Source organism: Panicum hallii, chromosome 9, assembly GCF_002211085.1.
Source record: "Panicum hallii strain FIL2 chromosome 9, PHallii_v3.1, whole genome shotgun sequence".
NCBI lineage: Eukaryota > Viridiplantae > Streptophyta > Magnoliopsida > Poales > Poaceae > Panicum > Panicum hallii.
The window spans coordinates 6924440-6949591 of NC_038050.1; the positions used below are offsets into that span (position 1 = coordinate 6924440).

The 25152-nt window shown below is 49.2% G+C and overlaps 7 protein-coding genes across 8 annotated transcripts; 4 read left to right on the forward strand and 3 right to left on the reverse strand.

Moving 5' to 3' along the window:
- Nucleotides 1-1424: 1424 nt before the first annotated feature.
- Nucleotides 1425-3729, reverse strand: LOC112874029 (rop guanine nucleotide exchange factor 5-like). Its single transcript, XM_025937176.1, has 2 exons — nt 2999-3729; nt 1425-2230 (listed from the first exon to the last, which is right to left on the reverse strand). The coding sequence occupies exons 1-2, from the start codon at nt 3050-3052 to the stop codon at nt 1784-1786; spliced, it is 501 nt and encodes a 166-aa protein (XP_025792961.1). The 5' UTR covers nt 3053-3729; the 3' UTR covers nt 1425-1783.
- Nucleotides 3730-4200: 471 nt separating this feature from the next.
- Nucleotides 4201-6446, forward strand: LOC112874027 (ACD11 homolog protein). The gene is made up of 4 exons (XM_025937174.1): nt 4201-4768; nt 5294-5466; nt 5766-5911; nt 6135-6446. The coding sequence occupies exons 1-4, from the start codon at nt 4490-4492 to the stop codon at nt 6239-6241; spliced, it is 705 nt and encodes a 234-aa protein (XP_025792959.1). The 5' UTR covers nt 4201-4489; the 3' UTR covers nt 6242-6446.
- An 834-nt stretch (nt 6447-7280) lies between these two features.
- Nucleotides 7281-8885, forward strand: LOC112874028. Its single transcript, XM_025937175.1, has 2 exons — nt 7281-7784; nt 8436-8885. Exons 1-2 carry the CDS (start codon nt 7398-7400, stop codon nt 8604-8606), a joined length of 558 nt encoding a protein of 185 aa, XP_025792960.1. The 5' UTR covers nt 7281-7397; the 3' UTR covers nt 8607-8885.
- Nucleotides 8886-10310: 1425 nt separating this feature from the next.
- On the reverse strand, nt 10311-12681 carry LOC112874026 (heat shock 70 kDa protein BIP2). Its single transcript, XM_025937173.1, has 2 exons — nt 11308-12681; nt 10311-11208 (listed from the first exon to the last, which is right to left on the reverse strand). The coding sequence occupies exons 1-2, from the start codon at nt 12590-12592 to the stop codon at nt 10460-10462; spliced, it is 2034 nt and encodes a 677-aa protein (XP_025792958.1). The 5' UTR covers nt 12593-12681; the 3' UTR covers nt 10311-10459.
- A 1086-nt stretch (nt 12682-13767) lies between these two features.
- LOC112873833 (serine/threonine-protein kinase prp4-like) lies at nt 13768-18886 on the forward strand. Of its 2 annotated transcripts, none has more exons than XM_025936913.1 (12): nt 13768-14188; nt 15000-15103; nt 15867-16036; nt 16302-16360; nt 16432-16500; nt 16665-16737; nt 16832-16988; nt 17091-17382; nt 17503-17617; nt 17777-17940; nt 18301-18372; nt 18472-18886. In XM_025936913.1, the coding sequence occupies exons 1-12, from the start codon at nt 13967-13969 to the stop codon at nt 18661-18663; spliced, it is 1689 nt and encodes a 562-aa protein (XP_025792698.1). In that variant the 5' UTR covers nt 13768-13966; the 3' UTR covers nt 18664-18886. The 2 variants fall into 2 exon arrangements, with proteins under 2 accessions (XP_025792698.1, XP_025792699.1); XM_025936914.1 differs by having other exon boundaries at nt 14052-14238.
- Nucleotides 18887-19111: 225 nt separating this feature from the next.
- On the forward strand, nt 19112-22167 carry LOC112877568 (homologous-pairing protein 2 homolog). Its single transcript, XM_025941906.1, has 6 exons — nt 19112-19487; nt 19637-19662; nt 20898-21165; nt 21271-21341; nt 21434-21622; nt 21736-22167. Exons 1-6 carry the CDS (start codon nt 19460-19462, stop codon nt 21835-21837), a joined length of 684 nt encoding a protein of 227 aa, XP_025797691.1. The 5' UTR covers nt 19112-19459; the 3' UTR covers nt 21838-22167.
- Nucleotides 22122-23652, reverse strand: LOC112877567. Its single transcript, XM_025941905.1, is given in 3 exon segments — nt 22122-22917; nt 22998-23371; nt 23374-23652. Coding segments are annotated over 3 exon segments (1041 nt in total). The 5' UTR covers nt 23462-23652; the 3' UTR covers nt 22122-22338.
- Nucleotides 23653-25152: the final 1500 nt, after the last annotated feature.

Genomic DNA, 25152 nt, shown 5'->3' on the forward strand with positions numbered 1-25152 from the left:
GGGACCGGAATATGATCAAGAACCAACTTGCCTTCCTCAAAGCACTCATGCTGCTCAGGGGCGTCTTCAAAGCTTTGGTCTTGCGGATCCTCAAACTGCGCACCATCTATCGCATCACACAAGTACATACCAGCAAACAAGTATAACAAATAAGAAATACTACACCAAATAATGTAAATAGAACAAAATAAGGTGATAAAGCCTCTGTACACATTGTAAGGATCGTGTGAGCGCACAAATCGATGAAAATAGAGTTGAACGAAAAAGCTATGGCTAAAACAAGTTTCTAGGGACTTATTCATAAGAGATTTGAAACTAAAAGGGGCTTTGAACGAAGAAACCGAGGACCAAAATATAAATAAACCTAAAATCTAGGGTTTAGATTTAGAAACAGAGATATTTGGACAACAGGTTCTATTTCAGAAAAGTCCAAGGGCTAAAACAGAAGAAAAAGGATCTTTTTTAAATGCTTTTGAACTAGAGTGGAGTGCGGGTTAATTTTTATAAAATAGAGGGTCTCTTTTGCAAAATTACAGGGCAAGATTGGATCATCGGATCGAGATCCAACGGCGGGCGGCGGCCGAGGCGGCAGGGGCGGGCGGCTCACCGGAATTGGCCGAAAACGGATGTCCGGGGTTGGATTCGCACGGGGAAAAGCCAAGGAGAGAGATAGCATGATGGGGAATGGCAGGGTCGAGACGACGGGTTGCTGCGGCGGCGGGTGTGTGCAGCAGCGAGGTGGCTGGCGGCGCTCCGGCGACCAATCGGACGTGCGAGGAAGCAAGAAAGAGAGGGAGAAGAGGGCTAGCGAGTCGCTCACCGCGTAGAGAAGCTCCGCGCGGCGGCTTATCGTCAAGGAGAGGCGGCGGGCCGATAGGTCCACGGCGCGGTCGTGAGCTCGACGAAGGGCGGCAGCGCGAGCTTGAGCTAGGATTTGGAGGGCAAAGGAGGTCGATGGGATCAAGTCGAGGGTCTGGCAGCGCTTATACAGAGGCCGGGGGTCCTTGGCACGGCGACACGCGTGTCCAAGTTGGACTCAAGCTTGAGTCCATCTCGGTCGAGAGGTCGGGGACGAACCCGACGGACGGGGCCCGCGCAGCAAGAGCAAAGGAGAGAGGGAGACGGGGCAGGCTAGGAGTGGAAGCTGGGCCGGTTGTGCTGCGCCGAGGGAAAAAGGAAGAGGGGGAGCCGGAAGCTGGGCTGAGCAGAGCGAGAAGGGAGAAAGAGGGGGAGGAAAAAAGAGAGGGAGGGAAAAGAGAGAGACTTGGGTTGGGCCAAAAGAGAGAAAGATAGGAAGGGAAAAAGACAAAAGGGTTTTTGAGCCAAAAGAGATACAAACCATTTTATTTGAATTTAAATTGAGAATTTAAATTCAACTGCAGGACAAATAATAAAACAATGCAGTACGGCATGAGATGCACAAAATCAATGTTACCTTACATTCTTTTTATGACCAAATAATTTATTTATAATTCACGATAAATGCTCTAAATTCAAAATGAATTAAATGAAACCTTATTGAGCCTGCATTAAATCTAACAAAGTTTATTTGGATTCCTAAATTAAAAAATAAGCCAATTTTCTCAGTGCCATAGAAATTTTGATGTCTCTCTTTAGTGCCATAAAAATTTAGAAGTTCCTTCAATACCATAGGAATTTTGCTCCACCCCTTCAATGCCATTCCGTTGCTATTTCTACCCATGTGCTGTGAAGTTTAGTTTAAAAAGACGATTTTACACCTGGTCCCACCCGTTAGTGCCTAACTCCTCTCTCTCTCGCTCGCTCAACTCGATTTTCCCCGTCCGCCCGTACTCCCAGCCGTGCGACTGAAGCAGCTGATGCGTCGAGGCGAGCTTGGCATCCCCGTGCCGGCCCGGTCAGCCGCGGGCGTCGCTGTTCTCTTGGCTCCGGCCCCCTTGGCGTGGTGCGACCGGCGGTCGACCAACAGGGCCCTGCCGATCTTTGACGGGCTGGACAGCTGCGCCGGCGAGAAGCTCGGCGTGGCGTACGCCGTCGCGTACGGCGTGCCCGAGGCGAGCACCGCCGCGTCCTTGCTGCTGCTGCTGCTGTTCTTGCAGGCGATGTTCCCGTCCGCGCCGCCGGCGAGGAGGTGGTCTGACAGCTTGCTCAGCTCGTCGACGTTGAGCAGGTCGTCGATCTGCGCGATGATGTTCGAGGCCAGGCTCTCCAGGACCCTCGAGTAGCTCTCGAGGATCGATTTCCCCACGTCCTGAAGAACACGATTACTCTTTCAGTAGATTCAGAAAGGCACGAACCTTGTTGTACTGAGTCTTGCTTAGAGATGGCAATGGGTACCCGACACTCGAAACCCGGCGGATTTTTACTCGGCGGGATTTTACTATATTACACTACGAGTACGGGCTAATAGTGGGTTTCTTGATGGGTGATAATCTGTACCCAGCAGGCACGGATGTGGGATCGCATTATCCGAATCCACAAACCCACGGATTTTTTAAACCCGACATAATATAAAGAATGCACATCATATACTTATTTTATTACGGTCCAATAACTTTATTTTGAAACTTTAATATTTAATGTAGTGACCTAGTGGTACCATGCTAGGGATGGTGGACAGTAACTGGATATTAATTTAGCTGTGAACTTGTAATTCTGATGTGATCAATGGTGTTATGATTTATGAAACACTCATTCAATCTTATGATTGATGTTTATCATGTATTATTGTCTCAGTTTTATATATGTATCTATTGGCTGATATATCTGAGTGATTGAGTAATTAACAGATTGTCGGGCACGGGCAGCCTGCGGGTACCCGCCACCTGTGCGGGTACGGGTTTGGGTTATAATATGTACCCGGCAGCGGGTATAGATTTCTTAGCGGATGTATTTTATCCTGACGGATACGGGTAGAGGACAAGCAATACGCAGCGGGCGCGTGCCCGTTGCCATCACTATTCTTGCTCATGTCCAAGCTCGTCTGCGTGAGCCCGGGGAACCTCTGCTTCAGGAATACCAGGAGGCCCTCGGCGTGCTCGGCGAGCAGGTCACGCTTCTCCGTGTCCATCATGTCCTTCACGATGCCCCACGACGACTTGGCGCCCGCGCGGCTCGCCGGCTTCGCGGCGCCGCCCCTCCGGGGAGGACGATAGCGGGGGTGAGGAAGAGGCTCGTCAGAGATTCAGTCTTTAATTGGTACTTTAATGGGTGAGGAAGAGGCCGTCCACCACTGATCGTTGTCCGCCTCTTCAATTTGAGGCTGATTCATCCATGAAGGGAGCTTGAGTGGGCGGTGGCTCGTCGAATTGGCTGCCAGGGGAGCTCGAGGGGGCCGCCGCTCGTCGATTTGGCCTCCTCGCTACCTCTGCCCCTCCTTCCCGCGGCCCGGGCGCGCGCAGGCGGGCGAGCACCGCCGGTCCAGCCACGGGACGGACGGGCGAGCATCGCCGCACAGGTAAGCACACACTGCTTCGGCCGCCGTTGGAGCGCCGCCCCACTGGCCTGGGAGACGGAGAGTGGCGGGAGACGGAGAGGGGCGCTGGAGCGGAAGGAGGCCGGCGACGCGAGGACGGCAGGGTCCAGCGGCCGGCAGCCGGCAACAGGAGGACTCCGGGGCACGGCCGCGGAAAAATCATCTTTTCCCATCTCAGTTAACATCACGTTGCCGGACGGAAATAACAACGAAATAGCAGGGACCAGCGGCCGGCAGCCGGCAACAGGACTCCGGGACACGGCTGCGGGGAAAAATTATCTTTTCGCATCTCAGTTAGTATCACATTGACGGAAATAGCGACGGAATGGCATCTACGTGTGGAACAAAATTTCTATGATATTTAAGCAACTTCTAAAATTTTTATGGTAACGAAGGAGTCTTCTATGGTATTGAGGGAATTGACTTTTGAAAAATTAAAATTAGAATGTTACAGGTGCCCATGCTAATCTTCTAATCTGAGAAGGCCAGAAGGGGCACCCTAAATATGTACTATCTTCCAAACAAAAACATAGAGACAACGTGATTCGTAGAAACGCCTTGGTTCGTGACATTCGCTCAAAATTTAGGGTGCGGTTCTCCCGTGTTCCGTTTTGGTTCCGCCACTCCGTCAGTGACCACCACCACCAGTCGCTTTCGATTCGGTTGGGACTCATCTGGACTCGCCCTCCCCCTCAATTCCCCACGAGATGCCTATATAAAGCAGGGCCAGATTCGCGCAGCCGTTGCCCCTCGAATCCTCCCTCCCCGTCCACGGCAGAATTCCGCTTCCGGCCGCCCTCCTATACATAGCCAGCCAGCCTCCCCACCTCCCTCCCCTCCCCAGCACCGAGCCCCGCCCAGGCAAGCCGCGCGCGGAGGTGAGGCGTTCGCATCGCACACCTCTCGCCGCGCTATATCCCCGGGCGCGCCGGTCCTCCCCTCTCGCCACCCCTACCCCCCGCACCACCACCACCACCACCGGTTCCGGCGGCGCACCCGTCGTCAGCGGTTCCGCGTCCCCCGCGAGAGGCCACGATGCTCGGGTTCAGGACGCAGATGCCTTGGTCGTCGGCGCAGGAGGAGTCGCAGGGGCAGCTCTTCGAGGGCGCGGCGGCCGTCGTGGCGGCGCGGCAGGGGATGGAGACGCCGCTCACGGCGGTGGCGGAGGCGTTCGAGGAGCTGGCGCGCGGGATGGACGCCGACGGCGGGGAGCTCCGCCTCGCGCCCTTCAGCGACACCTGCGCGCTCGTCTCCGTGCTCTTCAGCAGCCTCGGCATGGCCTTCAGGTTCGCCGAGATCGAGTACGTCACCAAGGTGAGCGCCAGAGGACGACCCCGTTCCGCGATCGATCCCCTTCGCGGTTGTTTCCTTTTGGGGTTATTTTTTTTCGTTTTCCTTTTGGAACCGTTTGCTTCTCTCGCGCCGTTGTTTCGATCCGTGGGGCAAAGATCCAAGATTTGGCACGGCGGCGAGGTGAAATCGTGCGAGCGGCGCCTGGATTCGATTGCCACGTTGTTTCTGACTTTCTTCAGATCTTGCACCGTCCACCGATGTTACTCCGGAAATCTGATTGGATTATTCTACAGTTTTCTTCTTTCACCCCCCAAAAATTGAAACCTTTTCTCTTCCTTCAAGAAAGCTCCTGGAAGGAACGTTGCCACGTTGATTTGACTTGGAGTGGCTTGCGTGCAGACTCTTTTACGATTCAATGGTCGGCGTTCATTAGTAAAGAAGCAAAATTGCTCACGTACTCTACTGGCCGTGAGGAATAGTCCCGTGAAGAAATGTAACCGCGTTTTCCCGTCTGAATACTGAATATTCAATCATCCATCCGTCCAGGTGAACGACCTCATCGGCGCGGGCAAGTCGTACCGCACCCTGAGCGACATCCTCGACAAGGACATCGAGAACGACTCCGTGAAGAAGCAGGGCAGCCACTCCCGGAACCTGCGCAGGGTCCGACTCGGCCTCGGCCTCATCAAGGCCCTCTTCGAGCAGTTCCTCACCACCGAGTACGTCTCCTTGCATTTCACCCAAACACAAGCGCCTCATCACTCAAGTCTGAACATCTAGGCCGCTTGTCTGAATATTGTCGTCCAGTACACAACGTCTTCTGCCCTTTTTTATGATGACAGCTGCATGATCCTAGAAATGGTTGTGTTTGCTGATAAATCTATTTACCAATTGCCAACTGGTGCTCGTAAGATATTGCGTATGTAACTGTCAATTGCTATGATTGACAGGTACTAGTCCTTTTGCTTTAAGAAAATTATTGACAGGTCGCTCTGTTCTCTGTCACTTGAATTTTCAGGGGTTGTTCATTGTATGATGCTGCCACGACAGCTTACGGACAGGTCTGCGCGCCATTTCATAGCTGGGCAATCAGAAAGGCTGTTGGCGCTGGCATGTACACTCTTCCAAGCAGGGAGCAGTTGATAGTGAGGCTGAACGAAACTGGTAAGCAAACATGACCGCCCATCGTGTTCTGAAGGATCAAAATGCTTATCAACCTTTCAAATCCGGATTTTCCTAAAGAAAGCACCTTGAATTTTTCCCAAAATTGATCGGAGGTTTTGCAGATGATCTGTTATCAAACTTCTAGGAGCCTCGTATTCAGATGTCCTGCTAATATTTTTTGATGTCAAGTGTTAACAGTGCCCATTATTGATTGTTCCTGCAGATTGCTCTGTGCAGAAGGAGATGAGGAGATACATTGATGCTTCTAGTCCTATTATAGAGTACATCGATAACCTCTTCCTCTCGAGGAACATTAGCCTAGATTGGTGAACTGATCTGAACTGGACTGAAGATCAAGTTTGTAGCCTGTCAACAAGCTGTTGTTGGTGGCGTCAATTTATTCTGTTCATAGTTATTTATTCAGCCTTGGTGGGTGGTGGATGCTCCCCTTTCTTCCTTTGTCGCACGCACGGTCTCGTGCTTGTATTATACAACTGCATGATAATTCTAGCACGACCATTGATATTCTTTCCAACTGTCCACAGAAATTGATGGACAATTCACTGGACTATTCGGATATCCAGTAGTTCTATGCTTCTCTCCCATGTCCACTGGCAGATCCTCGTTTTTGGTTATCCACTTAAAATTTGAAACGCTACTAGAGAGAATATAGGAGTAAGAAAGAGCTTAGACCGTCCTCTGCTTCTTTTCTACACCTGCCAATAGACTTTACTTGTGTAGTCAACCAATCAAAACCTCATGCTAAGAGTCGTCAAAGGTTTCAAAAGAAGAGTGATAGAGTATGGTACAGCAAGAATCTATCATTTCATAAAATTTTAGCTCAAAAAAACATGATGTTTTTTCTCAAAATTTATGAAAATGGTAGATCATAGACATGTCGTTAGAGCTCAAATTTTATAAGACGAAAAAATTATAGCAAATCTTTACATGATATTATATTATCTCAATTTTCCATAGCCCCCAGCTTGATGTTTTGGTTGCTTGATTAAATGAAGAAGTTTGTGTGACTGAGATAGGATTTTTTTTTTCCAAACCAGTTTGAAGGTGGACAATGGATAACATCGATAACTTGATGATTTCTTTGGTTTTAGAGTTCGAAGACCAAAATCAGATTTTTCTAAAAGTTTGGGAGGAAACATGCTGAATTCTATTTTTTTTTCTCATGGGTTTATTCGCGCCACTCAAAGTTCTGAGAAGAAATAGATGTCTATCTCAAGAATCTAAACTATCCCACAATAAAAATCAACCCCGTTTCTATTGCAGGGAAATAGGAAAATGAAACGTAACGTTTATACGCAAATGCAAACAAAACCAAGAAAGAAAAGAAAAAGGAAAAATCTTATCTCATCTCCCTCCCCGCCCTTCCAGCTCGAGACAGGCATCCACAGCCAGGAGCTCCCCGCTCCAGCTTCTCCACGTAACCACACGCATTCACTGTGCCACGCTGCCCCGCCGTCTCAGCCTCATGTCTCTGCTCGCCTCCCCCACGGCGTTCGGCGCTGCCGCCGTCCGCCGTCGCGCTGCGCCGCTTCCCCTTCTCCCCGCGAGCGGTCGCGCTGCCCTGCACGTGGCCCTCGCGCGCCGCGGCGGGGTCTCGTCCCGCACGCAGCGGCGCCTCGAGGAGCGCGGCGGCAAGAAGCGCCGCGGCGGGGTCGCGGCGCCCGACATGGACGAGGAAGCGGCGGAGGCGGGGGCCGCGGAGTGGGAAGGGGAGCCTCTGGGGTTCGAGGTGTCGACGGAGCCCATGCCGGAGCTGCCGGACCCGGAGACGCCGGACTTCTGGGAGGGGCCCCAGTGGGAGGCCCTCGGCTTCTTCGTCCAGTATATGTGGGCGTTCGGCGTCGTGTTCGGCGTGAGTACACCCTCCTCTATTGGTTCTTGCTTGTTGATTCTGTGGTATCCATGCTCGTGAGTCAAGCGCTCAACAAAGTTAAATCTTACGTTAATTGGACTCCTCCGTGGCTCCACGTTGAATTGCTCTGCATATAGAGGTCATCGGGACACAGTCCACTCTATGCTGTAAACCTTAGTGTATAGTTTTAAACTGCAGTGTGATATTTTGAGCTTGACTCTAGCTTGACATGTCAATCTTGATGGCTCATCTGAATTTATCTGTAGTGGTAATAACTAGCATTCAAAATTCAGTATATGGTGGTTTAGTTCCACTGATTGTTAGTGGTTATTTACCGTATCTGGGCTAAAAACGATCCTTTCCAGTGGCTAGTGGGTGGCAGATTATGTTCTGCTGAAAGGAATCATGAATTTGTTTCTTTGTGTACTGCTCGAGAAGATCAAGTTGTAGGGTTAATTTATTGAGTTATGTCGCTGAATGAAACATTCTGATTTATGTTTACTGGGAGTTGTCCTACATCCTTGTTGAACTTGATTGCCTTGAAAAACATTTACTTGTGATTCCTCAAGTATACATTTTTAACTATCCAGCAAAGAGATGTGATAGTATTTTGTGGATTCAGTTTTGAATCAATGTTGCCTACTTGTGCAGCTCATTGCTTGTGGTGTCGCGGTAGCTACCTACAACGATGGGGCAACAGATTTCAGAGACACTCCTGCTTACAAGGAATCGCAAACACAGGAGTTCCCTGAGGAGACCGAATCCTCAAGCGCCGATGTGTTTGAAGGCAATCCGACTGAAGTGGCACCAGCTCTTGAGTAGGACTGTCGAGGAGACATGAGGGAGAGAAGATGATGGCCCTCTATCTGAGGTATAGCCTATAGGACTTTACCTTGAAAGTAGCTGGTAAGCATGTACGGTTTGGTTGAGATCATGATGCTAAGAAAATTGGCTGGTAATTATTGTGTACTGAATTTCCCCCCTGGAAGAAATATAGATGGCTAGTGCCTAGTGGTGATGGATTTCATCTGTACTTTATATATCCACTTATACCAGAAGTAGGGAAAAAGAAAGAGAGCAACCGTTGCCATCTTTCCTGAATTTTGCATTTCATGTACCCCCTTTCCGTTAAAGGATGGCTTTTCATGCATATAGTCCAAGAAAAATGTGTAATTCAAATGAATTTCACAAATACATTCTGCACCGGCACAATTCATCATGTCTCTTGGTGAAAATTGCAGTACTGCTGCAAATTCCCTGCTGCAACACGTGGCATCATCAGAATCATTTTGGATCATCTTTTCCAACTTCATACAGCTCATCCATCTATCATTTCAGACTGCCAAGCAACTTCTAAATCTTGGAATGTAATTTGTTCTTTTCTGCACATCATTTTTTTTCGAAAGATCCGGAACATTGCTGGCGTTAATTAATAAGAAGAAAAGCAGTTCAAGCACCTCTCTGGTGCTTGAGTTAACAACCACGGAGGTTCAAAGAACCCGCTGAGGCCGGAGCATCGGAAAAGCTCCCAACAAAAAACGTGAAAAACAACTGCACATCATTTTAACTTAGGTTAGTGAGTAACTGAGCACCCAAGCTACCCGAAGGGGTGGCCCTCCTGTACAAGGCTAATGGCTTTATCTGAGTGGGCTCAACCGCTGGACTGCTGGAGCCCCAAGCCCCCAACCAACCGGTGCCCACGGGACGAGCACCGGAGCACGCAAAAGCGCCATGGCCGGGGTGGAATTCCCGGGCAGACAGGGAACCATCCGTTAAAGCGGACAAGCAAACATACGGATTGCGCGCTGCTGTTCTTGCCTCATGGCCTAACTTTTCATGATCCGGGACAACAAAAGAGGGCGGGGCCGTCCTCTTTGCGGAGCTCGCCTCACACGATCCATGGCGCCGGTGGGGTTGCGCACGACACGAGAAAGCTACGGCGGCGGCGTCCATATATGTTCGCTGCCCCCCTTTGCCATTCCATGACAGCTGAAAGACGCGTGCAGCCGAGAGTGTCCCTTCCTGCCGAGTAACGATGGCGGCGGCGTACGCGGTGATCGCGGCGGAGGACGCGGCGCGGCTGGTGTCCCTGCTGGCGCCTCTGCTCGTCGTGGCGCTAGTCGCCGCGGTGGTCGCGACGGCGTGGGCGGACGGGGGCGCGCGCGGGGCCGCGGCGGCGCAGGCGGACGCGCAGGCCGCGGAGTGGGCGCGGTACGTGTTCGGCCCGGAGGCCGCGGAGTCCGCCGCGCCGCCGAGCCCACTCCTGGCAGGAGCGCGGCTTAGGTAGAGTAGAGTAGTCTGGTGCGAACAATACAATGCAGGCGCCCTTTTTCCTTCGCTGATGCCTCAGAGGTGTGCGATGCTTATAGATGTAAAAGCATCCTCTTCGCCTCGCTCACGGATCACAGATATTATCGTGGATCCAAGGTCCTTGCAAGTGTCGTTATAGTTTCTTCAACATTTGATTGATGTACTACCTGATAACTGTCTGTCAATTACCATTACTCCATTACTGAAGAAAAGTAGTGACAGTGAATTGATGATTTACTAGCAATAGCAAGGTCTAGTACTCGATCACTTTACAAGAACTTTTTATTTACATCAGGATTTCCCCCCAAACACCCAGAAAACTCTCGACGGAGCAGCTGGAAGATGATCAGCCGATCCCGATCACTCTACAGCTCGTTCACATCGTTCTCGTCCACGGCGCCGGCCGACCCGCCCGCGCCGCCTCCGCTCTTCTCGTACACCTGCTTGATGACTGGGCCGCACACCTCCTCCACCTCCCTCAGCTTCTCCTCGTAGTCCTCCTTCTCGGCCGTCCGGCCGCCACCGTCCTGCTCCTCGAGCCACTCCAGCGCCTCCGCCAGGGCGGCCTCCATCCTCTCCCTGTCCTCCTCGCCGATATTCCCCGCCACGCCGCCGCCGTCCTTCACCGTGGACCGCATCCGGTACACGTAGTTCTCGAGGCGGTTCCGCGCGTCGACGCGCTCCCGGACGCGGCGGTCCTCCTCCGCGAACTCCTCGGCCTCGCGCACCATCCGGTCGATCTCCTCCTGGCTGAGCCGGCCCTTGTCGTTGGTGATCGTGATCGACTTGGACCGCCCGCCGGCCTTGTCCGCCGCGGTCACGTGGAGGATGCCGTTCTCGTCCACCTCGAAGGTCACCTCGATCTGCGGCACGCCGCGGGGCGCCGGCGGGATGCCCGTCAGGTCGAACCGCCCCAGCTCGCGGCAGTCCTTGGTCAGGCTCCGCTCGCCCTCGAACACCTTGATGGAGACCGTCGTCTGGTGGTCCTCGTAGGTCGTGAACACCTGCGACTTCTTCACCGGGATCCTCGTGTTCCGCGGGATCAGCTTCGTCATCACGCCGCCGGCCGTCTCGATGCCCAGCGTCAGCGGCGTCACGTCGAGCAGCAAGATGTCTGACCATTGAGGATATCAAGAATTAATTGCATGTCAGCATCTGAAGCAGGCACCCATCAGTGTGTCATTGACAAACTAAGGAAACAGTAGTACATTACCTTTGGTCTCGGCGCCGCCCTCGCCGCTGATGATGCTGCCCTGGACGGCGGCGCCGTACGCGACGGCCTCGTCGGGGTTGATCCCCTTGTTGGGCTCCTTGCCGTCGAAGAACTCCGTGAGGAGCTCCTGCACCTTGGGGATCCTGGTGCTGCCGCCGACGAGCACGATCTCGTCGATGTCGGTCTTCTTGAGCTTGGCGTCCGCGATGGCCTTCTTGACGGGTCCCAGCGTCTTCTTGAAGAGGTCCATGTTGAGCTCCTCGAACTTGGCCCTCGTCAGCGGCTCGGAGAAGTCGACGCCGTCGAAGAGGGACTCAATCTCGACGCGCACCTGGTGCTGGCTGCTGAGCGCGCGCTTGGCGCGCTCGCACTCGCGGCGGAGCTTGCCGAGCGCGCGGCCGTCCTTGCTGATGTCCCTGCCGTGCTTCCGCCTGATGAGGCGGATGAAGTGATCCATGACGCGCTGGTCGAAGTCCTCGCCGCCGAGGTGCGTGTCGCCGCTGGTGGCGAGCACCTCGAAGACGCCGCGGTCGAGGCTGAGCACGCTGACGTCGAAGGTGCCGCCGCCGAGGTCGTAGACCAGCACGTTCATCTCGGCGCCCTTCTTGTCCAGCCCGTAGGCGATCGCCGCCGCCGTGGGCTCGTTGATAATCCGCGGCACGTTGAGCCCCGCGATGGTGCCGGCGTCCTTGGTCGCCTGCCGCTGCGCGTCGTTGAAGTAGGCCGGCACGGTGACGACGGCGTCGGTGACGCGCCGGCCGAGGAAGGACTCGGCCGTCTCCCGCATCTTGGACAGGATCATGGCGCTGATCTCCTCGGGGCTGAACGCCTTCCGCTCGCCGCCCCTCATGGGCACCTCCACGTACGGCTTGCCGCCCCGGTCCACCACCTTGTACGGCAGGTACCGGACGTCCCGCTGCACCTCCTCGTCGTCGAACCTCCGGCCGATGAGGCGCTTGATGTCGAAGATGGTGCGCTGCGGGTTGAGCGGCGCCTGGTTCTTGGCGGCCTCACCGACGAGGCGCTCGTCGTCGGTGAAGGCCACCCACGACGGCGTGATCCGGTTGCCCTGGTCGTTGGCGATGATGTCCACGTGGCCGTTCCGGTACACCCCGACGCACGAGTACGTGGTGCCCAGGTCGATGCCGATCACCGGCCCCGACGCCGCCTTCCCCCCTTTCTTCCCCTTCGCCGACTCCGCGCCATCGACCACCCCGCACAAGAACCCTGTGCAGAGAAGAGAGAGCAGGACGAGAGCAAGAGCAGAGTGCAAGTGCTTCGTCATCGTCGCCGTCGTCTGCTGAGGATTCTCCGATGGATCAATGGGTGTTCGCTTCGTTTGCCACTTGTGAGTTGTCTTGCTTGGAACATGTATGATCCTGCAAGCGCAGCCTCTGGGGTTGGTTTTATAGGTTCTGGCCGGCGATGGGCGTGGTAGTCGCCAGAGTGTTCTGGCCCGTGCCGGACCTCCACCTCACAGGGCACCGTAGAAGGCGGTCCACGTTTGGCGCCCAATGGGACCTCGCCACGTAACAGGATGGTCGCAGTGCGGTCAGGTCCTCCGATGTGGCCAGAACGTTCGGGTCGTGAGTCCCACGGACCACGGCGGTGGGCTGGCAGAGCAGAGGCCTCTGTTTGAAACTTTGAACAGGCTGGATTTGATGCTCTGCAGATTTGGGCTAAGTAACTCATTATATTTGGGCCACGAGGTGAACAGATTGACGGGCTGGGTTTCTATTTTTTCAAGGTCTACTACTATAGATTTTACAATTCCTCAAGAAAAAAACTTAATTCTACAAAATTAATAAAGCTCCAACTTTTCCTTAAAAAAAAAGCTCTACCATTGTGAATGGTCCTGTCCCAAATATGAAAAACTCGATTTACAAATTTAAGCCATGATATTGATATGTGTAGTTTTAAAACACCATGTTATCAACCGCCGGGAAATTAAATTGTAGCTTCAGAAAGAATCCATGGTATAGGGAAAAAGATGCCCGGACTGAAATTCGCAAAACTTAAAAAAGACTACTTTTAACAATACCATTGTTTTCAAACCCACAAGATACGTTGCGTCTGAACAACTTGAAATTTACTAAAACCAAAATACCATGGGAAATCATAGTACTTTTCCAAAGCTCTAGGTGTAAATTTCTGTTCCAGAGTTCTAGAGAAGTCTCGCCAGCATTTCATGGTTTGGGTATGGTTTGATTTGAAGTTGCAGTAAGTTTGGTACCTCAGTTTATCTGTCACCGAATTAATTCGAGAACAAAAAAAAGTGTCATAATTTAGGTCCCTGCCCCCAATCCGCATTACCAAAGTAAAGTTTGTAGCATTTGCGGCTGAAGAAAAAATGGCACGTAATCTTCACGGCCTGATCGATCACAATCCGAAATTCATGAAGGTGTAACGCGTGTGCGCAGTACAGTTGCGCCGCTTGCCACGTGCGGTTCAAAGGAACAGTCGTTCTCGCCTCGCCTCCTCCGGAACTGAAACCCGAGCACGAGGTGAGCCCAGTCTCGTTCCCGGGCTCGAATCGATTCGAAGGCGTCGCCTCCTCCGCGGCGGCGCCTCGGCTCGCCGCTTACCCACTCCCAGGCTCCCACCGACTCCTCCATCCCCAGCAAACCCTAGCCCGCGGCCACCTCCGGCGTCGGCCTTCATGGACAGGGAAGACGCGGAGGAGGGTTCGGCCCCGAAGCGCCACAAGCGTAGCCACCATCGCCACCACCACGGCGGGAGTGACCCGGAGGACGCCGCAGGGGCGGAGGGGAGTGCCGGCGCGGCATCGCTGGCGCCGGGGGAGGCGGGTGAGGGCGCGATCGCGCTGGAAGAGGGCGCCGCCGCCGCCGCGGACGCGGGGAGGGCACTCGCACCTGCTCCGGTCTGTTCCGATCCGCCCCCCGTGCTCTCTGTTGCCGTTGGGTAATGCGTGTAGGTTATTTTTGTTGCCCTCGTTCTCTGCTCCAGAAGTTGTTGTGTTATTGTGCATTTTGGTGTTGCTTGTGTCCTATTTTTTGAGTTGTTGAGGTGCGAATTTGTTTCCAACAGTAACAGCGTACACTCTTCAGAGGATATCAAATCGTAACCTGTACTAGTTCTATTTTATTGAACGGCCTAACAATGCGATGAAGACGCGATCTATCGCTGGTAGAACTTGTTCTGATTAATAATAGCGCCAAACGTGTTGTCCCTACCATTTCTAAGCTAGAATTGTGTATAATATTTTGTAAAAAAGGATTATATATAATATTCTAAGCCAACAAAGGCCAGCATTCTATGTAGAAGAGTGTCACGGATTAATAAAATAAAATTTAGTGTAAACTTTTATCAGTGAAATTGTTGACATGGCATGAGTTTACCCAGACGTTTCTCTGATACAGACTTTTAGCAAGAGGTATATGCAGTTTGGTAGAAGATGTAGCATCCTGTAGTGTTGATATGTGTTCTATATCAACTATTTTTCTTGTAAGAGGAAAACTAAGCTAAAAGTGTTACAATATTTTTGTTAAGTTGTAACCAGAGAAATAAATATGTTTATTGCTTCCTAACAAATGTGCAACTGCATACAAACAATATTATATCATAATCAGTGAACAAATGGGAGCTTGGTATTTACTCTTACTTCCTGCTAATTTTGTCTGTTCGTGCTTTGCTATTTTCTCCAGGAACTGACAGTGATATTGTGCCTGTAGAAACCTGATATTAATTCTGATGCAATCTTAGCGAGATATCCACAGTCACAAAGAGTGAAGGAAGAAAATCACAAGGATGCTGATTTGAATGATTCGAAATCAAGGTCAGTATGAGATTTCCTGTTTCTGAAATGGTGATTTCTGTTATGCATCATGGCCAACATAATGAGCATGCTGCTAGATCTTATACTTATCATGTGGAAGATCATTCTAGGATATGTCCATTATTAAGAAACCATATTGAAGGTCATGCCCAAGATTACTTAAGGTACCGCCATGCTTAACAGATATACTATCTCTGACGCTAGTGGATCGCAGTCCCAGTCGCAGCATATTGTGAGGGATAGTTCTGACCATGATAACATGTAGTGAGCTGTAGAGAGATTCAACTAGGAAGGAGGAATCTGAAAGATGGGACTATAAGGAAAGAGAATTGAGTAACCGTCACTTTGGACCCTATCCATGGAGAATGTAGGGAGACTGGGAGAGGCATAGACGATTTAGTAGCACAAGGCACAAAGAGCGGAAGTATACAATTGGGGATAACTGTATTAGATATAAAGAAGTAGATAATGTTGACAATATACGTGAAAAAGGAGAAAACTGATGCTCTTAGGAATGGAGTAAATGGCAAAGATAAGCATAATGACTCTGTGCATGTAAACTGTGGTATGTATAATGGTCAGAAAGACATATCTAGATCTAAAGAGAATGATACAGAGGGCCATACATAGAAGAGGAGACCTGATGAAGCAAAGGAAAAATCTTACAAGTAAAGTTTCTCATGCACGACTAACTCATATAGTCATACTCGGTGACCTTAATTAATTTGCTTGCCCATTAATTTATAGTGTTACTATATGTCAGGGAGGAAACTGAAGAGAAATTCGAACAACTGGTATCAAAGCTAGGAGGGAATGTTCCTGAAAAACACAAGGCTGAAGCAAGAAAGAGGGCAGATGTTACTCTGAAGAAATACAGCGAGATACAGTTGCAGAAGCAACAACTGGAAATTGTCCGCTGCAGTAATAATGAAGGTAGCTTGTTTTGACTAAACTGTATTGTATTTCTGTGTGAAACATTACTTTTGTTATGCTTAAATGATAAGGTTTTCTGGTACTGACAGTTTGGTGACTAAGTTTTTGACAAATAGAAGTAACATCAGTGGATGGATACAAATACTGGTCCAACAAAACTTAAAGATGATAAATCTAACAACTTAATGATCTTGGAAAGATTGAAAATTAATCATTAACCGTCTATTGTATTATCAAACTGAGCTTAACATTTCAATCGGCTTAGGGACATCTGGTAACCAGAAAACGGTGGGTGTTTCGGGTCTTGGAGAGGGCATTCCCATGGTAATAATCTTCGCGACATAGTTGCTCAATATTTTAGTATTTCATCATCTTAACATCCTTGAAAATTGCAGAGTGAAAGATCAGAGGATATATTTGCCAATGATATTTTTGGAGAATCACCTACTGGAGCTCAAGAACTGGTGAATTCTTATTTCTTCACTCTCCTGTATTGCCCAATCTCGGAGTGTCATTATCACCAAATTTTATGTTTGCTGCCAACTGTCTTGCTATTCCTTTGACAGTTTATGTTCTTGCTAAAAAGTTATTACTTTGTTTGATCAGTAGTAGATACTTGTGTGTGCAGGGCATGAAACGTGGCTTCCTCATCAAGGAAAATGCTCATTGTGATAATTGGGACGATCCAGGAGGATATTATAGTAAGCTCCACCATCTGATACATATATGTCACCCTTTTGTTATCCTTTTACTTTTATTTCTCTGTTATTTAAGTATTTCTGCAACTTTATACAGCTTACCGCTGTGGAGAGGTTCTACATGGACGTTATGAAATCATGGCAGGCCATGGGATGGGAGTTTTCTCTAATGTTGTCCGGGCAAAGGATCTTAAAGCTGGGAAAGATGATTCTAATGAAGTAGCTATCAAAATTTTAAGGAACATTCCTGTGATGTAAGCTGAGTTCATTACCATTTTATATTTCTCTTTTGGGTATTATATCCAATATAAAAGAAATACTGTATGACTTGCTAATATGGTGTTCTGGTTATATAGATACAAGGCTGGTAAGCAAGAAATTTCTATATTGGAAAAGCTGGCTAGTGCCGATCCTAAAGACAGGCGGCATTGTGTGAGGTTTATTTCTAGTTTCATGTATCGAAATCATCTCTGTTTGATCTTTGAATCTCTTCACATGAACCTACGTGAGCTTCTAAAGAAATTTGGTTCCGATGTGGGGATTAAGTTGACTGCTGTAAGGACGTACTCGAAGCAGCTTTTCATCGCATTGAAGCATCTTAAGAGTTGCAATGTTCTTCACTGTGATATCAAACCAGATAATGTGCTGGTATATAATTTTGATGAGTATTTTTTTTCCCATTCTGTTAATTTTGTGCTAGCATTCTCTAGCATACTTTTTTAAGGTCAATCTCTAGCATAATTTTTTTCTACTTGTATCTTTCTGTAGGTAAATGAGGCTAAAACTAAGCTGAAGCTGTGTGATTTTGGTAGTGCTATGTCTGCTGGAATGAATGAGACCACGCCTTATCTTGTGAGCCGCTTCTACCGTGCACCTGAGATTAGTGAGTTCTTAGTTTTATATGTACAATATCAATATACCTCATTTCACTATTTGTTAGGGTCTTGGTTTACTTGGATATTACTTGTAAGCAAGCCTACCTTTCTATTGTTGCAATCCTTATTGATTTGCGGTCACATTATAATTTGTTTTCTTCCTGCAGTTCTTGGGTTGCCCTATGATCATCCATTGGATATGTGGTCAGTTGGCTGTTCCTTATTTGAACTTTACAGTGGAAAAGTCTTGTTTCCTGGTAAAACGAATAACGACATGCTTCGGCTTCACATGGAATCGAAGGGTACCCTTCCTAAGAAGATGCTTCGCAAGGTTAGAAAAATTGATGACATGTGCATTTAACTTTTTTTGAGCGCTTATATCTTCCATGTACTCTTGAGACAAACTTGAAGTATAGTACTGTCTAGTGTGTATAGGATAATTCTTGCGTGCCCATCAAAACAGGCATTGACCATATCTTAGTATGTGGGAGTACTAAGATATGGTTGATGCCTACAAGTATCAAAAGCTTATATTAGCAGTTGTCAACTGGTTTAATTTAATCTTGTTGTTCCATTTAGCACTTCAAGTTCAGTCACCTGTTGATATGACTCTTTATTGCATTCATTTCATACTAACAAAATAAGGTGACAACGTAGGCGTGTGCTAACATGAGTGTTCCTAATTGCACAGGGAACCTTCGCAAAGGAACACTTTGACCAGGATTTTAACTACTTCGATGAGAAGGATCCGGTGACGAAAATGGTATGACTCTAATCCATATTGCGAAATTGTGATGGTATTTTTTTAATGTTCACTTACAATAAATTTAAAATAACTGAATGGTCTCTTCCTTTTCTGTAGACTGTGAAGAAACATCCTGTTATGAACATCAAACGACAGGATCTTAGTTCATTTGTTTCAAGCTTACCTGGCGAGGACCCAAAAATGCTATCCAAATTTAATGATATCCTGAAAAGAATATTAGTGCTAGATCCGGAAAAGAGGTTAAAGGTGGAACAGGCACTTAGCCATCCATTTGTATCTGGCGAGTGAAATTCAGTACAACTTAGAAACTAAAATTTTGGCTTGAACTCGTTTAGACTTTAGACTGGTTTACATTTCTGTCCTTTTCCTATGCCACCGGAGCTTTAAGACCATGATAGCTGGATGGGACATGGAACGGATGACCAGCTTGGATATTGTAACGCGCAAGCTTGGATAGATTTGTAATATATCGTAAGACCGCTTGCTTGAACACGGTTTCTTTTCTTGTGCATTTTCTGTCCCAAGGATGTCAAATTATCAATTGCTAGACATGAACTCTTCTTCGGTTTGCTTGGGTGCAAATTTTACCTAACACGTGACACGAATATCATGTTGCTTCTATTGTGACACTGAGTTTCTTTTGACACTCAGTTATTCGTGTGTGTGGTGCAGTCACTGCCTACTTCCTACTAGTATGCTTTGGTCCCGTGCAAGCATCGGGGTTTCTTCCTGGGTTCAGATTCTCCGAGCAGCGGGCTTCCATGGGCTTCATTCTACTACTGCCTTGCAGATAGCCCACGAAGGGGTCGCGCATACCCACCACGCCACGCGTACTGGTTGTTTGGGCGGGAAAGTGGAAACTTCCCGCCTGCGTCACCAGCTAAGGCGGCCCCGCGTTGTCAGTGACCCGTAAGCAGAGGCCACGCCAAGGCCAACAGGCCGACACACACGATCCCCCACCCCACGGCTTCCCAAACAATCCATTCCCCGCCGGCGCTCTCCTCCGCGGCTCCGCCTTTTCCCTGTCGAAGAGCAGCAGCAAGCAAAGCCACGCCGGCGAGGCGGGCGGGCGGGCGAGGAGGCAATGCCGCCTAAATCGGATAGCGTTGAAGGTATTCACCCCTGCGGCCCTGCCCCCTCCTAACTGAAATGGCTCCCCTTTTTTTTGGCTCAAAACCTTCCCGATTTTGACCATCCGGAGCTTGGCCTAATCAATGTTTCTGATGATTTTACGGATCCCTTTTCTCTTCCATTTCTGCAGGAATCGTCCTGGGTTTCGTCAATGAGGTGCTACCTCTCCCCTGAATTCCTGAAACCGAACCCCAAAACCCTAAACCCCTGGTCCTGCTTATGCTTGCGCCATTAGGGTTCGATTTTTCACTCTGTTGGTACTTGTCGGGATTTGTGATGTATAAGAATTTTTCTAGAATCCTTAGGATTTTATGGATGTGACAAAGTTAACTAGAGTACTAGACATGCTGGGTATTGATTGTGCGGTAGCTCATGATAGCAGTATGCTGTTTGATGAATACCGGTTATTGTCCATACTACATTTCTGTAGATTCAGGTGGTTAGTTAGAATCATGTGAGGACACCCTGGTCACCATGCTGATTAATCTATACATGTTAGTTGCAACTGGCATCACTTTGTTTTTTGGTCATTATTCAGAATGATCGTAATTGTAGTTGTCCTACAATTAAGCAGCTACCTGCAGTCATGTGCTGAAACGTAGCTGGATAACATGGTAGTGAGCAACTCATTCCTGTGGCCAGCATATGAGTTCTATGCCAATCCCTAGAATAGATCAAAAGTTTTAGACTAGTTTCGGTTTGAATGTAGACTCCCTGGTGCTAATTGCATTGTGGTTTGTGTTTGCCCTTTGTATAAGACAATTTATCAGGTTCTCTTTCAAATGTCCCCTCCCAGCTTAGCAGCACCATCTTATGATTTACCAGAAAACTGTCCCCTTAAGTTTGTAACTGCAAATTAGCTCACAAATGCTTGCAAATGGTAACACAAGTACACTGCTTTTGCAGATCAGTTTTGGTTTTTGCTCTTCACTGTTGGCTATTTTTTCTGCCCTGTCAGATGTAGTTATGCTCACTGTACACTGTTTTCCCCATTTCAGAGAGTTGTATATGTTTCTACTTTCTAGAGCATGTGTTATAATGTACTTTCATTAATTCTGCTTTGTTACATTTTTTATTTCCCAGTTAACTTAGTGAAGCTTCCTTATGAATTCAAATAAATAAGATGTGGAGGAAGTATTACTGTCTTTCCCTTCAGATACTGCTTTTGTCCCGATTTGATTTACTTATGTGCTAAGTAGTGTATGTGACTGTCAATATGAGATGAGTTTATTCAGAAAGTGCTTTGTGTACAGTTCTTCAATAATCTGGTCAGTTTGGAGTACTTCAAATCCCCACTTTCATAGTTGATATAATAACACATAAAAAGCCGCATGTTTTGATTTTTTTAAGCTCTGGGTATCACTGAGTTCACTACTACTATGACTGTGCAGCAAAACAGGCCATTGAATTCACAGAATGTAGCTGACGCGCTACAGAAGTTTAATCTGAAGAAAACTGCAGTACAAAAGGCACTGGATGCATTGGCCGATAGTGGACAGATTTCCTTCAAGGAGTATGGCAAGCAGAAAATTTACCTTGCTCGGCAAGATCAATTTGACATTCCAAATGGGGAAGAACTTGAGGAGATGAAGAAAGCAAATGCCAAGTTGCAGGAAGAACTTGCAGATCAAAAGAAAGCAATTAGTGAGGTTGAATCTGGTAAGTTCCAAACTTCCAAATTGTACCTTTGTCTTTTTATTGGTCCATCAAATGCAGTATGCAATGATCATAGTTCAATGATATCTAAATTTAAATCTTGCACAGAGGTACGAGGTCTGCAATCAAACTTGACGCTGACAGAGATTAAGTCAAAGGAGGCTAAATTACAAAGCGAAGTACGTGCATACAAAAATTGTTCCCTTCTGCTCCTTACTATGTGTCTGTGTTCCTTTGGGCCAGTTCTAATTACAGGACCATATTTGTTTAGGTCCAGGAAATGGAAGAGAAACTCGATAAATTGCGGAGTGGTGTCATCTTGGTGAAACCTGAGGACAAGAAGATCATTGAGGATTCTTTTGCTGAAAAAGTTAGCCAATGGAAAAGGCGGAAGAGGATGTTCAAGGAGCTTTGGGATAATATTACTGAGAATAGCCCGAAAGATCAGAAGGAATTTAAGGTTTTTGCTGCATTCCCCCTCTATCTTTTACCCTTTGACTGCACTTGGGATTTACCTTTCCTGTTGCTGCCATCCAGCTATTCATAACGCTGATTAACAATATCCATCTGCAGGAAGAGCTTGGCCTTGAGTATGACGAAGATGTCGGCGTGAACCTGCAGTCTTACACTGACATGCTGGCAAGTCTTAACAAAAGGCGAAAAATTTCTCGCTGATGTAGTATGAGTATCTACATCACTAGTCAAAAAAATCAGTTACAGAAGTTTTACCAACTACACGTTATGGTTCTGCTATTTCTTACGGTTTATGTTGCTGAGCTGTTCCAGAATCCAGATAGATGATGATGTGTCCTCTGTTAATATTTATATTTATTGCCTTATGAGTATTCTAGTGGGTAGTTCAGACCTTAGCGGATGTGTTAATCCTGCCAGCAATGAGGTTTAATATAGCTTTGAACCAGTTGAGTGACAGCAAATTCTCCATCCTCTTTGATTGTATCTAAAACAATGCATTCAGCAATATATGATGATTTTGCACCCTGCTTACAACCTGGCAACGAATCAAATTTCTCGTTCTTTTTTGTTCTCTTTTTATCATTTACATTGCACATATGGCATGAGCATATGCCATAGGATCTAACTACAGGCATATAGCGAAAATTCAACTAAATATATTGAGATCACGAAACCATTTCCTCTGTTGCCATTTGGTTGCAGCTAAAATCCCCACTTTGTTCTGACCGATTGTGGCTTGCCCCTGGCAGGCTCCCTCTGCTCATGGTGCTTCAGTTCGTTGGCTGCAGTGTTGCCATGGTTTGCCTCGTCATCCGGCAGGATCTCAATCTCTGAACTGTAATTCCGGGCATGTCCAATCTTCTCAAATTTCTTTCCATCAACCGAATCGTCCCCTTTCTTGCTCTCATGATCCATCAGCGCCGTTCCTGTCTTCCTCCCGTCGCCGGGCCCCCTGGCCTCCCCACGCGAGAGCTCCATTGCTGCCTTCGCGGCGGCTGCGGCCGAGGCGGCAGACTTGAACGCGGCCTGCGCCGCCGCCTCCACGTCCTTGTACCTCTGCGCCGAGTCGCCGGAGACGTCTTCGTCCAGGTCATCAACTGGTGGCGTCCTGATCATCTCTTCGTCCTGCTTCGTCTTCCTGTGGTTGTCGTTGGAGCGTCCGGAGCCCTGGCAGGGAGGCTCGTAGACGCTCACGGCGATCCCTTTCTCCGCAGCGATCTCCTGGAGCAGCATCTGGCGTCTCTCGAGGCTCGGCTGCTTGGTCGACAGCTTCTGCACGATCTGAATCGTTCGGGTTTCGTTAGAATTCGTCGCAGAGACGTTTAATTTCGAGTGTTGATCGAGTCAGAAGTGGTGCTTACCTTGGGGTTGACCCCGCAGCCGCTGCGGAGCTCGGAGGCGGCGGAGACGAACTCCCTGCCGAACTTGGCGGCGAGGATGCTCCTGACCTCCTGCAGCTCCGGCAGGTCCCCGCACCTCGCGGCGGCGTACACGAGCCCCGCCGCCGCCTCCCGCAGCTCATCGGGGCACTCCCTGTGCTCATCGACGAGCGCCGCCCGCTCGGCGATGAGGCCGCAGTAGGCCTCGAGGTCGGCGAGCGCGTCGAGCGCGTCCTGCTCCCGGACGGCGTGCTCGGCGCGCGCCAGCGCGCGGTCGGGGCGCCCCAGGCGGAGCAGCTGCTCTACGTCCCCGCGCGCCTGCGCGCACCGCACCTGGCGGTGGCCCCGCACCACCCCAGGCGCGTCACCGCCAGCCCCAGCAGCGACCGCAGCCGCGCCGTCTGCTTCGTCGTCCGCCCCAGCAGCACGTCCAGCCGCCTCCCCATCGCCGAGCGCCGAGCTAGAGCAACCGCCCCTGGCTTATCTGCCGCCGATCGAGTCCGGCCTGGTGTGTCTGCGAAGGCCAAGGCGGTTTCACGCTGGTGTTTTATACCCCCGTCGGGTGAGGCGCGCGCGGTGTGGAAGGCGTGGAAGGGAAGCTGCGCGCGACGCGAGCAATTAAGGCGAAGGATCCGAGGGTGGCGATACGCTTCCTTGCGCGGGTGGGTGTGGGGTTAGCTTTGTGGCGAAGGCGAGCGAGCGAGGGCGACGGGGTTTAAACGTCTGAGCGGACGCGTGGTGGGCCGAGGCGCCGCCGTTCAGCGGTTGGGTTCCCTTCCGCCGCAAAGGGACCAGGTCGTGCGCGCACGGACCCGCGCGGCCAGCTTGCATCGGGACCGATTTCAATGGAAGTTTAATATTATTAAATTTTATATTACATTATTAATTTTGCTGAGAGGAGAGAGAAGAAAAAAATTTACAGAACAAGAGAGAAGTTTCGTCCCTATAAAATTCAATCAGCACAATTACTTAGTTCTAAATCTTGATTTGATTATTGTAATATGAAACTGTGTACTGGGACTAGTCTAACAGCGTCTGAAGACGTTCACTGCCACGTCCGCTCGGCGAGTGGCGCGGTTTTCTTCCTTATCTCCGATTTTATTTTGACCAGAATAAAGATTGGAAAGTGCTTCGTAAGAAAACTGGTGTGGTGAAAGGGTCGAAAACCAGCAGCGGAGCCACCAATCTAGCAAGATCCGGTAGCCGCCACACCTTCCCTGGTGACTCACAGTAAGGGCGCACCACCGTTTAACGCTCCCTCGGCTGCTCCGCGTGCAACGCTCTCTACGCTCTCTACGCTCCCTGCAGGTAGATTAGGATCCTGGCTCCACCACTATTTGAAAACGACAGGGCAGCGCTGCGGTTGAGAACTTGCAGCCGCGGACGGGGAGCGGCAGCACCAGATACTACTAGCGCGAGTGGGATACGGAAGAGCACCTGCCTGTGCACTTGGGCAGGGAGCGCTTGGTCAGCAAAGGGAACTGCGTCCGTGTAACCACCTTTCGTACGGACTGAGCCTGTATGACTGCGTCTCGTCCTGTCCCAGTCGGTACTGTCACAATAGAGTGGTGAACGGTTCGCCGTGATGGCGACCGGCGGGAGGGCCGGTTGACTACTGCGGCAAACGCGATTTTTCTTTTCTCCGGAACATATTGCTTGTGAGCATATTTCTATCTATTTGTAAAAAGCACGTAACATTTCTACTTTAATTTTTTATTTGGGTTTGATCCAATTTCTATCATCGATAGGTGGAACTCGGTCCATCCCATATGCAAGTTGGACTAGCCCTTTCATAGACCCCACAAATTAATGCATCGATATATACTTATATAGACTTTGTTCGTAGCAACGTACCGACGTACTGACCTATAATTCATAACCATGGTTCTCTTTTAATTTACTGGAAAAAAAGGACTCACTAACTACTACGATCCATAACCTAGCTGACTCGAGAAACTCGATACCCGTGAATCATTGTTTGTACGTCAATCTAGGATAACGTAACTCATGTGCTTATTCTTCCGGAGTGATAGGCAGCACTCTTGAACGTGTGCCATTTTTATGTTTTTAAATTAGAAAGCAATGATGGAGAAGTTTGTAGTTTTGGCTAATTATTCTTTGGACGATATTTGTAATG

Coding starts and splice junctions, on each gene's coding strand:
- LOC112873833 (XM_025936913.1), top strand. CDS start 13,967: ATGGACAGGGAAGACGCGGAGGAGGGTTCGGCCCCGAAGCGCCACAAG. Junction 14,189..14,999: donor GGGCACTCGCACCTGCTCCG/GTCTGTTCCGAT, acceptor TTGTGCCTGTAG/AAACCTGATATTAATTCTGA. Junction 17,618..17,776: donor CTACCGTGCACCTGAGATTA/GTGAGTTCTTAG, acceptor TTCTTCCTGCAG/TTCTTGGGTTGCCCTATGAT.
- LOC112874027 (XM_025937174.1), top strand. CDS start 4,490: ATGCTCGGGTTCAGGACGCAGATGCCTTGGTCGTCGGCGCAGGAGGAG. Junction 4,769..5,293: donor AGATCGAGTACGTCACCAAG/GTGAGCGCCAGA, acceptor CCATCCGTCCAG/GTGAACGACCTCATCGGCGC. Junction 5,467..5,765: donor GAGCAGTTCCTCACCACCGA/GTACGTCTCCTT, acceptor TTGAATTTTCAG/GGGTTGTTCATTGTATGATG.
- LOC112874026 (XM_025937173.1), bottom strand. CDS start 12,592: ATGACGAAGCACTTGCACTCTGCTCTTGCTCTCGTCCTGCTCTCTCTT. Junction 11,209..11,307: donor GGGCGGCGCCGAGACCAAAG/GTAATGTACTAC, acceptor CTCAATGGTCAG/ACATCTTGCTGCTCGACGTG.
- LOC112874029 (XM_025937176.1), bottom strand. CDS start 3,052: ATGATGGACACGGAGAAGCGTGACCTGCTCGCCGAGCACGCCGAGGGC. Junction 2,231..2,998: donor AGCACGCCGAGGGCCTCCTG/GTATTCCTGAAG, acceptor CGTGTTCTTCAG/GACGTGGGGAAATCGATCCT.
- LOC112874028 (XM_025937175.1), top strand. CDS start 7,398: ATGTCTCTGCTCGCCTCCCCCACGGCGTTCGGCGCTGCCGCCGTCCGC. Junction 7,785..8,435: donor CGTTCGGCGTCGTGTTCGGC/GTGAGTACACCC, acceptor CTACTTGTGCAG/CTCATTGCTTGTGGTGTCGC.
- LOC112877568 (XM_025941906.1), top strand. CDS start 19,460: ATGCCGCCTAAATCGGATAGCGTTGAAG. Junction 21,166..21,270: donor AATTAGTGAGGTTGAATCTG/GTAAGTTCCAAA, acceptor AATCTTGCACAG/AGGTACGAGGTCTGCAATCA. Junction 21,623..21,735: donor AAGATCAGAAGGAATTTAAG/GTTTTTGCTGCA, acceptor ATCCATCTGCAG/GAAGAGCTTGGCCTTGAGTA.